A 15,550-nucleotide genomic window follows, 5' to 3' on the forward strand; every position below is an offset into this window, starting at 1 on the left:
CTTCAGCATGCTACTCCAGAACAAGCCTCTAGAGTAACCAGTGGCATCCAATCTCCTTCATGGTGATCTTTGTCCAATTAAGAGCCATGAAACCAAGTCTCTGGTTAAGGAAAATGTGCTGTGAGAAAAACTTTAACATCTGTCACTTCAAACCTTAAAAGCATGTGGTTAACCTTCCTAAGAGGCTTTTCATCATTTTTCAAGTTTCTGGGGTCAAAACTAAGCTTGTAATAGAAAAGCATGCTCAGGTATGGGTTAAAATTGTGACAATAAGCATCTCTCTGCACACTTCAAACCTGGTCACTGATGCTGTATTTTATGTTCTGCATCGAGTCTTATATGTAGTGGAGTGTGTGGGTGTCACGGTGTGGGGTTTTTCTTTTTTTGTTTGTTTGTGTTTTTTTTTTTAATTATTTTTTTTTTTTTTTTTTTTTTTAGTTTTTGATTTGTAAGGATCTTTCAGATTTCACAAAGAGCCAGATCCCTTAAGATTCTGAGTTCATGTGCCCTGGCCTGGCTTGCCTTGCATTGCTTTTCTGACTGCATGGCCATTGAGGTAGTTGTGCAGCTAGAAAGCTTGGTAATGCTTAGCAGTTTCCTTGCTTAACTCATCTGCTGCAGTGAGTTTAGTGGTTTTGTAGACTACCAATTTGTCAGACTCTGCTTTGATGGCTGCTAAAGCTTACAGCACAGGCTGACTAAATCCCCCTCGACTTTTGGTTAACTCCAGCTGAGTTGAGCTGTGTTTGGAATAAAGGTTGTTGGTGTGTCATGGCCTGCAAACTAAGCTTTGTGGGGAGGGAGACTGTAGAGAAGCCTTTAACCTTGGAAAGGTCCTACCTGGTTGTGTTTAAACACACAGGAAATGTGTTCATCTTGCTCCAGTAGATGAAAGTGCTGAACAAAAAACTCGCTAAAGGAGTTTCATGGTAAAAAGCACCAAGTCTTGGGACAGTGGCCAGTTCCTCCAGCAAACCCCAGAACTCCTGTTCCTGTAACGAAGGCTTGTGGTGAGTGGTATGAAAATGTGTCTCAAATTTCACAGGAATATGTGGAAACACTGACTTTCAGAAAAGCAGTAGTCCAACCAAAAATGGACTGCTTGTTGCTAAGGAGATCAATGGCAAACTGTAGTAAGTTCAAAAACTCAAAGATCCTGTTGTTTAGCACTCTGGCATTTTAGCACTTTGAAAGAGAAAGTTAGAAGTACATTCGTCAACTGAATGGAAAGAGGACAGTTAAATATTTGTGTCTGTAGATGAATGTTGCATGTTACGTTCAGGTACCTGGAAGACCATGTTCAAAGTTAGTTTTGACTATGGCATATGAAACTGCAGGTGTGGCACCAGTTCAGGGCTCCTCCAGCAATAAGGTTTGCTGGCAGTTTTCTCTGAGAAGTACTTGGCATGTCTGTCATAGAAAGGGAGAGAGACCTACCTCATCTTGAACTAGGACAGCATTCAAGACACCTATGCTGTGGTATAGCCTGAGGTGATTTGCCCTCTGGTGCAGGAACTTGGTCTGAGTGGAATGTCTTCTCCCCTGCTTCTGTGCTTTGGTCTTACCCATGTGTGGATAGTACTTTCATGCAGGATCCACACTTCTTTCCCAGTGTGGTAGTGTCTTTCCTGGGCTGAGAATGACAGCAATCATTATCATGCTAAAATCTGCGTTTAAGAGGCTGTGTATGGCTTCATCTTCTGCTATGGAGCAGCACCCAATGGCAAGAACATAGTTTGGGGGTGGTGAGTGAGTGCTGAGGGGAAGGACAGGAGTTGTCATGCAGACCTGGAAAACATGGAGTAAGGACAAGTGAGAGAAAAGGTTACCTGAAATACCTTGTGTTTCTTCTGTGAACATAAGTAAAAAAGGAAACCCTACTGGTGTGCTCTTAGACTGAAGAAGGTGAAGTGAGTCACCAGAAATGCACCTTTTTCCCTATGGCAGTATTGCTTAGTAAGTAGAATTTTAAGCTAAAGGTACTACTCGATGAAGACTTTTATTGTAGCTGGTCAAGGTACTGTGGGACAGCTGGATTTTGAGACTGCATGCAATCTGTTGCTAATTGTAGGCCAAGCCTTATCCTACAGGCTAAATAAGACCCAGGGACTGACTTAATGCTCCCCCTGGTATGAAGGAAAGATGTTGCTCTCCAGATGAGAGTGTAGACTTTAGGTATTTAAGTATTGTGGTCTGTGTTAAACAGTACTCTCTATTCTCCCGTCCTGTGTGCCAGCTCTTCTTCAGCCTCAGCCACTGCCAGTAGCTGAATGCTGTACACCCCCAGACATAATTATGCTGCTAACTGCCAGCCAGACTCCTTGCAGCTGTAGAAAGCTGTTTCTTCATGTTTTTGCTCTTGCTAAATGGACTAAATAACCTACTAAAGCTGAGGAGGGAGGAGGGAGGAGGACTGTCCTCCCTGCCTTGGTTCAGAGGCAGCTTGGGAGTGCGATGTTGTGTGCTGTGCTGTCTCCCCTCTTCTCTGCCCAGCTCATTGTTGTCTCTGCTATTGCTGTGCAGGCTTCTGCTGTGGAATAAAAGTCCTTTTGTGTGGGGCCGCAGTGTGGTGCCTTTCAGCTCCTTGCTGGCAATCCAGCCTGTTGAATTCCCAGGCATAAGCTGCTGGCAAGTGGAAGGGAGGAAAGCAGACATATGCAGTGGAGCGAGAAACTTCCATCTCATTCATATTAATGCTGCCAAGAACAGAGCTATCCTTGGGCTCTAGGACAGTCTTTCTTCCCCTCCTTGTACCACCTGCTTTCAATGTACACAGCAAATTCTGATTCTTCTCCAAAAGCCTCCTTAGCTGTGTGCATCCTGCTGTGCAATATGCATGAGCAAAGGTTTATATGCCCCACATTCCCTTGGGTCTGCAGGGGCTCTAGCCCAGCTCTCAAGTTCATGTTCAAGCAAGGACAGGCTGAAAAATTTCAGGGACCCCAGTGGGATGATGTACATAGACTACAAGACCTCGTGTAGGTTTTGTCTCTGCGTGAGCTACTAATGGTACGCCTCTGCTGAAAACTGCACGTGGTTTTCAGGCCTGAAGGGAACAAAGGCCCCAGTACTGCTTTTGGAAGACCAGAAGAAATGTCTGATCCAAGCTCTAAACAATCTAACTAGTGATGTGTTTGCGGGGAACCTACGTCCTTGATGTTGTATCTTGCCAAAGCTAGAGATCACGTCAGAAGGGAACAGAGTGCATCCTTAGGATTCAAGAAGGAAGTAATTTAAAAGGAAGTAGGCATTTAGGGAGAATCACAAAACATGGGTTAGGGCAATACAAAATTATATCAACTGACCTGGCAGCTGGTTTTCACAGGGCAAGGCTCATTCCCTGCCTGTAGCTGTTAGCCCTTTTGAAAGGGGGAAGCTCTGAGCAAGCCTGAGTTGGATGGTGCGTAAAAACAGCTGACAGTGTCATACTTTAGGAACCATGCTGACCTAAAGAGAGTTGTCTTCTCCCTTCTCCTTCCTTATCCAGTAATGGAGGTGACGAGTAAGTGTCTGGTTTGCTGGTTTGTGAACAACCCCTGGGTCTTCTGGAGGGATGTGGGGGAACTTCATTGTGTAGACTTGCTGCACCCTGTGGCACATCCCAGGCTTGCCAGGGCACAGAGGGTGGCCTTATGCCAGCGAACAGGCTTTGCAGAGAAACTTCTCTCTCCTTTTTACTGACAGTGGCACTGTACTGCAGTTGTCTTGCCCCACCACGAGGCCCTTGTCTCTTGTTACAGTACGTCTGTAAAGCCTTCTTAACTCTTATTTACATAGCACAGCTGGTGTGCTAAGGAAGTAACTACAGAGAGAACTTACGCAGCAGTGTAGTTAATGTCTGTTGTGGCTCTTAGTCCCAGCACAAGAGGTAGCGTATCAATTTACCCACTGCAGTTCCTCTTAGTAGTGCCTCTCAGTAAGGAGCTGCATGAGGGGCCTGTCCACAACACTGTCGGTAGAGTAGAATACAAATCTTAGAGTAGCACAGCCTAACAGGGCAATTCATGACTTGCCCAGGAATAGTACGTTTGCGTGATAAGTGAGGGGTGTACCTGAAAATGGAGCTGTGCTCCTGATTCCTGACAATTATTCAACCTGTCAGAGCTATTGCATTGTTTTTTGGCTATATATGTTGGCTTGCAAATAGCTGAAGAAAATAATGTCTGAGTTCTTGTTTATAAATAGCAACAAGCCTTAAAGAGCTGAGGGAGAGGGCAGAATATGGTACACTTGAGACCCCTCAGATGCCCAGTCACCTCTATGTACACTGCAGCAGGGGAGGCAGAAGGCCAGGGCACTGGCTGTCTTTGTCTGAACTTACCTCTAACACGTCCTCAGCCATTGGTGAGATCAGTCTGACTGGGGCTCTTGCTAATTGTCTTTTTTCCAGGTTGTCAAGACAATTGGTCTGCGAGAGGTCTGGTTTTTTGGACTTCAGTATCAAGACACCAAGGGCTTCTCAACATGGCTGAAATTGAACAAAAAGGTATGTTTGCTCCAAGCTTTCACTTTTCCTTATTCACGTCTCTGGGAGTGCAGAGGCAAATTTAGTCTCTGTGCTTCTGTCAGGGTTCTGTTCTTGCCTATCTGTGCACCTGAAGTACTGTGAGACTAGTGAATTGGTGTTGTGGTGTCCACATACCCCCTTCCCAAGGTGTACAGAGTCATGGTGCTTGACCTGGTCTTCCTGCATATGTTTGTTATCTGGCCAGATCTGTTATCCTTTCTGGTGACATGCGGATGTGGTGCTCACTGTGAGCATCTTAGTTGGAGAGAAACCTGGAAAGTAACTTACCTAACACTGATCACAACTACTGGCCTGTTGTAATTCCTGTGGGGAGAAGTGATAAGGTTTTTAGCAGTAAGTAATTGAAAATCCTTACTTTTCTGCCCACTCACTACTTCATTGGAAAGGAGAAATTTTTTTCTAGTGCATGCTTGTGTTCTTGTTTGTAAACCTGCTCCCCTTCACTTGGTATACAGGCTATAAAATCTGCTAACTCTGTTCCAGGTAACAGCACAGGATGTACGCAAAGAAAGCCCCTTGCTTTTCAAATTCCGTGCTAAGTTCTACCCAGAAGATGTGGCAGAGGAGCTGATTCAGGACATCACACAGCGCCTTTTCTTCCTCCAAGTGAAGGAGGCAATTCTGAATGATGACATTTATTGTCCTCCAGAAACAGCTGTTCTTCTGGCTTCTTATGCCGTCCAGTCCAAATATGGAGACTTCAACAAAGAGGTGCACAAGTCTGGCTACCTTGCTAGTGACAAACTGCTCCCACAGAGGTAAGTGAACCTGAATAATCTTAGACCTTTTCTGTCTTAAAGGTTTTGGGTTTTTTTTTTTTTTTTGAAGTGTAGGAGGTGTTTTGATTTGATAAAATATAGCCTGGTGCCTTTTTGAGGACTTAGATTAGTATATATTTAATTAGGAGCTTTAATCTTAAACATCCTATTGCTACTCTGAAAATCTAACCAGAAGTAGTGAGAGAAGCTCCAAAACAAAAAAATATGCTACAAGGAGAAGCACAACTGAATAAAACGTACCATTTGTCAGAAGTCTTAATATTGACCATTGTGTCTCTATCTAGCCCTGTAATAAAACTGTATTTGCTGGAATTTCTTTGGGGGGGGCTGGGATGGAGTATTTAATGAAGCATTATTATAGAGTGATGTGACTGTGCATATATAAATGCAGTGCTTGGTCTTCAAAGTCCTATACACTTTTTCTAGGGTTTTGGAGCAGCACAAGCTTAACAAGGACCAGTGGGAGGAGAGGATCCAGGTGTGGCATGAGGAACATCGAGGAATGATTAGGTAACTGATGCAGTATGAAACTGCTGTATTGAAAGTAGTGTGAAATACGTTAGTGTGTAATGTATGAATGCATGCAAAAATCTGTGGCTTGCTTCAGGCTGAGTTAGCATTCTTTTGGTTATTTTGCTCAGAATAACTAGGTTCATGTGCTTCTGCCCTTGCTGGTCCACATCAGCTGGCTGTTCTTAGTAAAGAAGACTGAGCTTGCAGAGTTTGTAATTATTTACTAGGGTGATGCTTAGAACCTTTGCCAGCTTGTTGCTTCTCTGTCCGTATAGGAAGATAGCACCTTCTTGCTCTAATGACTTATAGACTCTGATATAAGAATATCTGCTTTCTTTTTACATTCTGCAGAGAAGATGCTGTCTTGGAGTACTTGAAAATTGCACAGGATCTGGAAATGTATGGTGTGAACTACTTCAGCATTAAGAACAAGAAGGGCTCTGAACTGTGGCTAGGTGTAGATGCTCTTGGACTAAACATTTATGAGCAGAATGATAGGTAATAAACTCCCTCTCTTCATCATTGCATTCAGCTCCTTTCTAATATAAAGGCATTCAAAATTAATTTCTTCTGGAATTCAAGTCTTTAAGTAAACTCCACAATTTCTGTATCGTTCTTGGCTGTGCTTTTGACATTGACAGAATAATCCATAAAATATGCTGCTTTGGACCAACAAATACAAGAAACTGACAAATCTTATCAAACTAGTTTTACTTGTATTTCTAGTCTTCCTGCCATAGATGCATTCTCCAGTTCTGTTTTCCATTTAAAAACCAAAAAAAGCAGGGTTGAAAAACTGCTTCTTATATTTGTAGTTTGTCTGCATGACTAATTTTGTTTGCTGATTTCAGTTAACGTAAGAGCACTGAAATATGAGAGCAGATTTGGTAGAATTTTGAGGTTTATATTTTAAGTCGAGAATTTTGAATGACTTCAGGCTCACTTATTTCTTTTTACTTCCCATTTCTGCAGGCTAACACCGAAAATTGGATTCCCTTGGAGTGAGATCCGAAATATCTCATTCAATGACAAGAAATTTGTTATCAAGCCTATTGACAAGAAAGCACCAGTAAGAAGCAACATTCAAATTAAACTTTCAGCATTTTGGCTGAATGATCTCTATTTTGGTTTTCATCAATAGTGTCAATGCTGATGTAAGCAGGGAAATCTGATCAGGGCAGTATGCACAGAATGGGTATAGTGACAGTAATGTGATAGTTGTGACTTGTTTCTGGCTAGGAGGGTGGACATTTATTCAGTATAGGCTTAAACTGTTAAAAGTCAGTGGTAGGGAGAACCTCTTTGCTTAGGGTTTCTGATTCTTCTAGGGCTGTTCAGATTCTCTGATAATACAGTTAGGGATCTGAGGCACCTCTGTTAATGGTGAATGCTTCTGTTGCAGCCTGTTGCCTTTGGTAGTATGTGCGATGGTCTTTTGCAGGTTTGCACTTACTTGAAGCAGAAGCTTTAGGTCATTTTGTAGGGTATGGTGAGTTTCTTTTCCTTGCAAATTTATATTGAATGTAAAAGCTTTCATCTTGAAGGCCTAATAATTTCCTGTGCTAACCAATACCTTCTGCTCTCCGTGGTATTCTTGTTGCATAGCTGATTGGAAGCATTTCCCTGATGCCATTGCTCCTTTTTAACAGAATGAAGTTATTCATCCATTGGTCATAACGTTTAATACCTTTTCTGGCATAAGACAAGATGTTGTACTTGATGTGGCTGGCCAGGCATCGAATAACTAAGTTGGAAGAGAGGTGGGAGAAGCCGCAGTCTCAGTGTGCCTGGTGAACCAGCCCTGCTGGTGTTTGTAGTGGAACGGTGATGCTGTTGCTGTGTGCTTGGCACTAGGGGTGTGTCACAGTGAAACCCAGCACACTGGAATGACACGTTGGGTGCTTCTGCCCTGTGTACATTTGTCAGTTTGAAATCCCTTCCTGAAAGAAAAGTGTCTAATTGGCACCACCAATTCTACAATTAGACAATAAGACAATTCTGCAATTAGACAATTATTCTTAGCAATTAGACATTGTTAGGAAAAGCTGGCTAGCAATTCTAGAAGGCTTGGGGTTTTGGAGCATATTGCATCCGCAGAGGATTCTTAGACTGAAAGAACAGATCTAATGCTGCCTTTTTCTTGTCCCAAGGACTTTGTATTCTATGCCCCTCGGTTACGGATTAACAAACGAATCTTGGCCCTTTGCATGGGGAACCATGAACTCTACATGCGCAGACGTAAACCAGACACCATTGAGGTGCAGCAGATGAAAGCACAGGCTCGGGAAGAGAAACATCAGAAACAGATGGAGAGGTTGGTAGAGTTCTGAGTAACCTGGACTTGATCAATCACTGCGCAAATAGCATCATGTGCTAGATAAATGACTGGCAATGCCTTAATCTGCTTGAACCAAAAATAGAACAGATTGATTTCTGCTTCAGTAAATCTAATGAGTTGAAGGTAATGGCACTCATCACAAATGTGACTCATCATTACTTTCTTGGAGTTAAAGATTTGTCTGCCCATTTGATGGGACTAATACATATTTTGATATATGGAGATTTCCTTTGTAACACTGCTGTTATGAACTTACTATTGAGATGAATGCCAACAGAGCTTTATATTTTTGCACAAACTCATCATCTGAGTACTGTAATGCACATCTCTTGTGTGCTCATGGTTTTACTAGGAAGTGCTCCAATCTAGGTGATAGTTTGAAATTACATTGTGACTTCCTCCCAATAGAGCCTTGCTGGAGAATGAGAAGAAGAAGAGGGAGTTGGCAGAAAAGGAGAAGGAGAAGATTGAACGTGAGAAGGAGGAGCTAATGGAGAGACTCAAGCAAATTGAGGAGCAAACCAAGAAAGCTCAGCAAGGTAATGTGAAATCTTCCAGTATTTCCTTAGATGCACAGTCTGAGTAAGAAGGGTTCAAATAGTAAAGCTATGAGCATCTCTGAACCGTGTGTCTCTCCAGTGCTGTTTGCTAACTGGTGTTAGGGCCCTGGTTTAGCCTCCTGAAGCTGAAGGTAAGCCCTCTGTATGCAGTTGCTGAGAAAGGATTTGCATTAAAGAAATAGATGGCAGCCAAGATGGCTCTCTTTGGTAGAGGGAGTACCTTGCTGTTGTTCCTGTGCAGGCTGGAAGCTTTATCCCAGGATATCTGTAGAGGAAGGAGTCAAAAAGTGTAGCAGGGATCACGCCAGACAGTACTGTGGTGATTACTGTCTAATTGCTTGGCCAGAGTTACTGTGGTGTTGCCCAAGTGAAATGCTTTTCCACCCTTAAGAATGTAATTTTGGGATGAGTGCTTCCACACAAATCAGTTGGGGTTGGAACAGGCCTGGCTCTTAGTCTTCCAGCTCCAGTTACAATGTGAAAGAGAGGAAAGGGGACAGTTGCTCGCATCTCTCCTTTACCTGTTCCTCTGAAGGAAAACTCTTGTCCAACAGGTAGGCATGAGGGCATTTTCCTCTTCTCCTGCCATCCTTTACTTGATCTGTCTTGCAATGTGCTCCCCTATTCTTTCAGAACTGGAAGAACAGACCCGCAGAGCTATGGAGCTGGAACAGGAGAGAAAACGAGCTCTGGAGGAAGCAGAGAAACTGGCTAAAGAACGCAGAGAAGCAGAAGAGGCAAAGGAGGCCCTATTGAAAGCATCCCATGATCAACAAAAGACCCAGGAACAGCTGGTAAGTCAGCGAGCTAAAAATCCAGTAGGGAAAAGAGTGAAAGGGGAGGCCTCCAAGCTCTTGACGCAAACCAGGCTACGAATATAGTGAGGAAGCACTGTATTCATAGGTTCTTTAATTTTTAGCCTCAAGCAGATGGTCATATGTGTAAATACAAGTGTATTTGTACAGTAGATTTGTAGTGCCTTTTGCCCCTTTTTTTTATGTGATGGTATGAGTGTAGAGCTTTCCCTGGTTTGGATTCAAAGAATTGACTTCTGCAACTCTGCTTGGAGGAGAAGGAAAAAATCCAACCCAACAACCAAGAAAACCCCAACCCACAATGAAATGCGAAAATTTTTTGGCTTCCTTTCCTCTTGCATCATGGCGATATTGGTGGAATTGAAGTTAACAGGAAGGCTTTCTTATTGGAAAAATATTAGATATAGTGGTTTGAACGAAATGCTTCATTTAGCAAGTACTTTGGGTTTTGTTCTCACTAAAAAACTTTCTTCTGCAGGCTGCTGAGATGGCAGAACTCACAGCTAGGATCACACAGCTGGAGCTGGCCAGGCAGAAGAAAGAGAGTGAGGCCCAGGAGTGGCAGCAGAAGGTAAAGCAGAGTCTGAGCAAATGGGAGTACTTTTTGTGGAATTGCTCTTCATTCTGGGTCGTGATCTAAACTACTACACTAGATTCCACACTACACTGAACATTTGCGTACTTGAGGCTGTTGCGAATCCCAGCTTTGGTTTTCTTGGTGGAATGGGTGACTTACTCTAACTCTATATAGCAATATTATGACTAATTAGGCCTGTAGCTCATTTTCTATTTATTGTAACCATTCTTTGAATCTCTGAAGCGTTACCCAGTGAAACTTTCGCAAATGATGATGGCTGAGTAGCTTTGGAACATACGCCTTCTGAGGTGCAAGGTTTCCTGTAACAACACTGAGTGATGCTTCTGTGAAAAATCTCAGGCACTCAGGAGTATACTGACTGACTCACTGTGGCATGCCCTACTGCAGGCACAGATGGTGCAGGAGGACCTAGAGAAGACCAAAGAGGAGTTGAAGACTGCCATGAGCACCCCTCATGTCACTGAACCCATGCACTCTGAGAATGAGCACGATGATGAGCAGGATGAGAACGCAGCAGAGGCCAGTGCTGAGTTGCGGTCAGAGGCCACCATCAAGGACCGCAGTGAGGAGGAGCGCACCACTGAAGCAGAGAAGAACGAGCGGGTCCAGAAACACTTGAAGGTAAAAAGTTGGCAGCAGAGAGTATGTGTGTCTGGGTGCTGCTTCTTTTTTTCTCACCACTAACAGCAGCTGGGAGGTATTACTGTTACTTAAAAAATGAAGGGAGAAGTGGGGAAGAGAGGATTGTGATCTTGCCAGGATAGCTGCATAACTACTGAGTAGAGAGGCAGATCTTTTCTCCTGGCACTTGACTGCCATTTCACTGGAACTAGTGAAGTATTTTTGAAGCAGTGCCAACAAGCAGCATCTGTCAGGCATAGTGTGCTTTGTGTGAGCATTGCCAGCCGTCTGAAAGCTGTTCATAGCCTTGGCTGCAATGAATCAAAGAACTTGGTCTGGTTCCTATCAAGAAGCTGTCTCTAGCTCTTGTGTGGGTTGCATTGCAAAACCCTGGGAGTAGGACCCTAGAGCTCAGCATGGAGAGCGCAGTACTGCACCATCTTCTTGTAAGGAACTCCAATGTTCTGGTGTTGAATTCCAAGCATTTTGTTTGCTGCCTAACTTGCATCACGCTTTGCTTGTTCTGCATCTTGCTGTGGCGGTTACACAGACACTTTATCTTCTACAGCAAATTTCTTTTCTGGTAGAAAGCTAGTAATTTCTCAGATTCTGCAAGATGTTCCTGTTGTCTTTAGGGATCTCTCCACTTGACTGTTTTTCTAAAGTACATACATTGGAGACAATCTTTCTTACTGTACTCAGACAAAGATAAGTAGGGTGACATTGCCTGATGTTTTCTACCTTCAAATGTTAGGGAGAAATATTAACAGCTTGCACAAAATAACGGAACTGTTCAGGTTAGAGGGGCCTTCAAACGATCATCTAGTCCCACTTCCTTGCTTGAGCCAAGTCAACTAGAGCAGGTGACCCAGAACTGAATACATGTGGCTTGTCTGTTTCCCATCTCTGTTGGTAACTGAATCTTTAGGGGGATCAGATGAAAGCTGCTTGTCCAGCTTTGAGTCTCCGGCTTGTGTAACCTGTTGCTATCTGTGTCCCCTTCTCCTAAGGCTCTCTCCTCGGAGCTGGCAAATGCTCGAGATGAAACCAAGAAGACGGCAAATGACATGATCCATGCTGAGAACATGCGTCTGGGCCGAGACAAGTACAAGACCCTCCGTCAGATTCGTCAGGGTAACACCAAGCAGCGCATTGATGAGTTCGAGTCCATGTAAACTCTCCCCTGCACCTGCTGCCCTGCACTCTCTTCTCCTCTCTTTCCCATCCTCTCCCATCATTCGCTCATAATTGTGCTGTGCTGGAACCACTACAGAAGAGTGACCATGGTCTTATTTATCAAGTTTTGGGCAAATGCTGGAGTTAAGCAACAGAAGAAAGAATAGTATTTACATCTTCCTGGGGTGGCTTGGGAAAAAAACATGTATTGGAGCTAATCTGAAATTGTTTGGCTTGGGGTAGTCTCACTGTGTTGGGTTTGGTGTTGCTCACTGAGGTGGCTGTGTTGCTGTCCTCTCCCCTGGTGGGGGGAGGCCAGCAGATACTTGTGCTGCATTACGTACAGTCAAGAGCTGATAGTCTGACACTGCCTTCCTACTAACCTGCACAAGCTTTAGGATTAATCTTAGTAGTCAGGATCTGAATTTCTGACTTAATGCAGGGTCTGAATCATGTAGTTGAGAAGGGGAAACTGGAGGTTAGGAAGAATGGTTGTAGGTAAAATATGGACTTTCTTTCTAAAAGACCAAAGCTTTTGTCCTACAAATATAAGCAGACCAAACAGATTCTCTGGTGTTCCTGCTGGTATTACCTTTTGTTGCTTAATGATGGAATTTTGAATTTCCTAATTATGAGGAGGCCTTTGGAATATTTCCACTGATCCAGTGTGGTTTGGAGCCTCAAATTCGCTGCTTTTTGTCTCTGGTAAATGGCTTTGTTCACCATCATTTGTCTGACTTGAATGTTAACCAGTGAGGCAGAGATAGCTGAAGTACATAACCTTCCTTTTTGGTTTTGCCAATGAAAACCTGAAGTGGGAGGTAGAAATGTAAAAGACTAAAAATTCCTGTAGCAGTATTTTCCCTTGCTGAACCAATACCTTTCTAGTTATGTGAACATGATTTCAGGGTTTTCCATAAGAGGCCTTTTTAACACATAGTCATTGGTGCCTTATGACTGTGTATAGATCTACTGTAGCTCAGATGTCTTTAGTTTAAACTAGATGCAATCATAAAAAGTGATCAGCAGCTGGGGACCAAAAACTACTCTTGTATGTGGGTCATGTACAGGACTGCATCTGTCTTCCTGGCTTCAAGCAGCGTTTGAGGGGAGAGGATCCTGAGACACTTGCCGAATTGTTGCCTTAATCCTCACTAGCATTCTGCCAGATCTGTGGCTCAAGTGCTTCTCCTTCCCCAGAAGGGATGCTTTGCCCTTTTGTAGCTTTGAGAACAGAGGGCTCTGTCTCTTAGAAATGGGGCACAAGTGGTTGTGAGACTGGTCCTGAGAGCCACTTGTGCCAGTTATTATCATAACTATCATGTCTGACATCCAAGCTGTCCATCCTGTAGCTACCCGGAATCCTCCCTACTATTTATGGGGAGGAAATAGCCACGTGTGCTCAGGGCTGAATTGGATTTTTGCCTTGATCCTTGCTAAAAGCAACTGTTAACCTTCAGGAGAGGCCTCTAAAAATGGATTCCACCTAAAGCGAAGTCCTCCTTTGCTTTGCCTTGCTTGGATTAGCCTGTCCCTATAGGAAGTCACCAGGTTAGCCTGTGATTTATTTTCTTGCCTAGCATGATCCCAAATCTTGTGACTTGCTCAGTTTTGTGGATTCTCCCTTTTTATGATGTCACTGCTAATGGTGACAGAAGGGAAACATCTGAAAGCTGAAACATTTTCAGCTCCCTGCTGTATGGGAAAGGGTAAAGGGGGACTGTGCCAAAAAAGAAATGTTCATGATAGTGTTAACAAACTGCAGTATTTACCCAGGAATTCCTTGGGTTGCTGGAAACAACCTCACCAGTGCTGTATTTTATTTTTTGGAAGCAATGCAAGTCTGTGTGGTGATCCATACAAACACCAACTAACCTCTGTTGGAAGCAAGACGCTAAGCTATGCTCCTAAACATCCAAATGTGTCATGTGGGAGCTCCCTGCTCTCCCCTGGACACAGTATGCTTTTGGAGGGGCACATGGCATGGCAAGCTTTTTGTTGGCCGAGAACACATCCCTCAGTACTTTGAAAGTCCCAAATGAACAATTGCAGTTAAATTGTCAGACCTGATTGGTGTATTTCTGTTCTGAAGGTGATTGGCACTCACTCTGCGTGAGTCTCATTACTGGGGAACGGACAATTTTTACACTTCTGTTTTGGTGCTTAAAAGCTGGTTCTCAGCACTTCTGCTCTGTCCACGGTGACTATTGATGCATTTTGGGGGAGAAAAGCCTTTATTACATTTTAACAATTTCCTAACAAGCTGATGTATGGTGCCTGGAATATGTGTTCAAATAATAAACCAGTAAACCTTTTCTGCTTTGATGGGTCACACAACACTGCTGAGCTCATGTATTGTGATGTTGGCATGACTTCTGTTAATAGGGTTTTTTAAACGTTCTAATTCCACACGGTCCAATATAGGAATAGAACGGCTTGTGCCAGTGACTCCACCTAACTCTTTGTAGTTGTTTCAGCCCTGCCTTCTTCTTAACCAGTATTATATTCCAGTGGTATCTAATGATATTTGATTTCAATACTTCTAGCTATGCACAATTAGAAAATATTAGTCAAGGGATGGAGGATATGTTTATGGTCCTCCTTCCCGTGGAAATGTATACTGTATTGTAAAGAAATGATATTTTGCAAGAAAACTAATGTAAGAAGCTTTCAGTATTACAGTGAGATTTGTAGACACATTTTTTATTTGTTAGAATACAGTGAATAGTTCTTCTTCCTCTCCATGTTCCAGTTTAATTGGATATCTACTCCTTTTGGGGATGGGGGGAGGGAAGTACTTTATCAAATGTTTGCCTGGCTTGTTTTTTCTTGTTTTATTTTTTGTTGCTGTAAATTATGTTGGAAGTTTTTGACCAATTTATTTCTGGATTATAATAAAACATCAATTCCTTAAGGTTGTGGAGTAATTCATGAGTCTATGTGCTTATCTGCAGAGAGAACCTTGATATTAAGGCATTTTTTTTTCCTGTTTGGAGGAGTTGTTAAAATCTATACCTTGTTCTTCCTGAAGTGCCAATAAAGTTCAGAGAAATTCAGCAGATTGTGTCTGGCTGGTTACTGAAGGCTTGTTTTGAGCCTAGTGCTGTGTCTCCCAGCTGAGCAGGTCTACCCTGTGGTGCTCAGAGATCAGCCTGGTAGCTCCCTCGCAAATAAGGAGCTTTTACGTGCACCCTGAAAAGCAACTGCTTGAATAACAGCTCTTTCACCCCCCAGTCCCTCCAAGCAGTCTGACTGGAGCCAGTGCTGGAGTTCACATTTCTTTGGGGAGACACTGAGTATAAATGTTCAACATCCAAATGGATGGGTTGGATGGAGGGGGAAGAGCTGCTGTTGGTGAGTGCCTGCTGTGCCAAATGTGCATCCACCACCAGGTCAGTGTGGAGAGGGTGGCTGGGCCTTGGTGCTGCTGCTTGCTCCAACACTGCGAGGTCTGTCGTGCCATCACCCCGGACTGGGCATTTCAGCACACTTTGCTTTGCAGCTGCCTTGCTGTGGCTGTCCCTCCCTGTGTTCCCACTGTCTCGGGGCAGGCTCTGGCAATGGCAGAGCAAGGCTGCTGCCACCGTTCTGCTGATGACCTGTGTGGGCTTTATTTGCAGAT

General features: G+C 43.5%; 1 protein-coding gene across 1 annotated transcript in view; it reads left to right on the forward strand.

Moving 5' to 3' along the window:
• Positions 1-14,984, forward strand: part of MSN (moesin) — a 43,418-nt gene extending 28,434 nt beyond the window's left edge. Inside the window, exons 3-13 of the mRNA XM_051783761.1 lie at positions 4,391-4,486; positions 5,012-5,286; positions 5,734-5,817; positions 6,172-6,318; positions 6,793-6,889; positions 7,971-8,134; positions 8,567-8,697; positions 9,352-9,512; positions 10,012-10,104; positions 10,519-10,752; positions 11,763-14,984. Of these exons, the coding sequence (XP_051639721.1) occupies positions 4,391-4,486; positions 5,012-5,286; positions 5,734-5,817; positions 6,172-6,318; positions 6,793-6,889; positions 7,971-8,134; positions 8,567-8,697; positions 9,352-9,512; positions 10,012-10,104; positions 10,519-10,752; positions 11,763-11,927 (1,647 nt within the window). The 3' untranslated portion in view covers positions 11,928-14,984. The remainder of the gene's footprint in view (positions 1-4,390; positions 4,487-5,011; positions 5,287-5,733; positions 5,818-6,171; positions 6,319-6,792; positions 6,890-7,970; positions 8,135-8,566; positions 8,698-9,351; positions 9,513-10,011; positions 10,105-10,518; positions 10,753-11,762) is intronic.
• The last annotated feature ends 566 nt before the right edge of the window (positions 14,985-15,550 follow it).

Source organism: Manacus candei, unplaced genomic scaffold (assembly GCF_025592945.1).
Source record: "Manacus candei isolate 608988 ecotype Guabito, Panama unplaced genomic scaffold, ASM2559294v1 h1tg000003l, whole genome shotgun sequence".
Lineage (NCBI taxonomy): Eukaryota > Metazoa > Chordata > Aves > Passeriformes > Pipridae > Manacus > Manacus candei.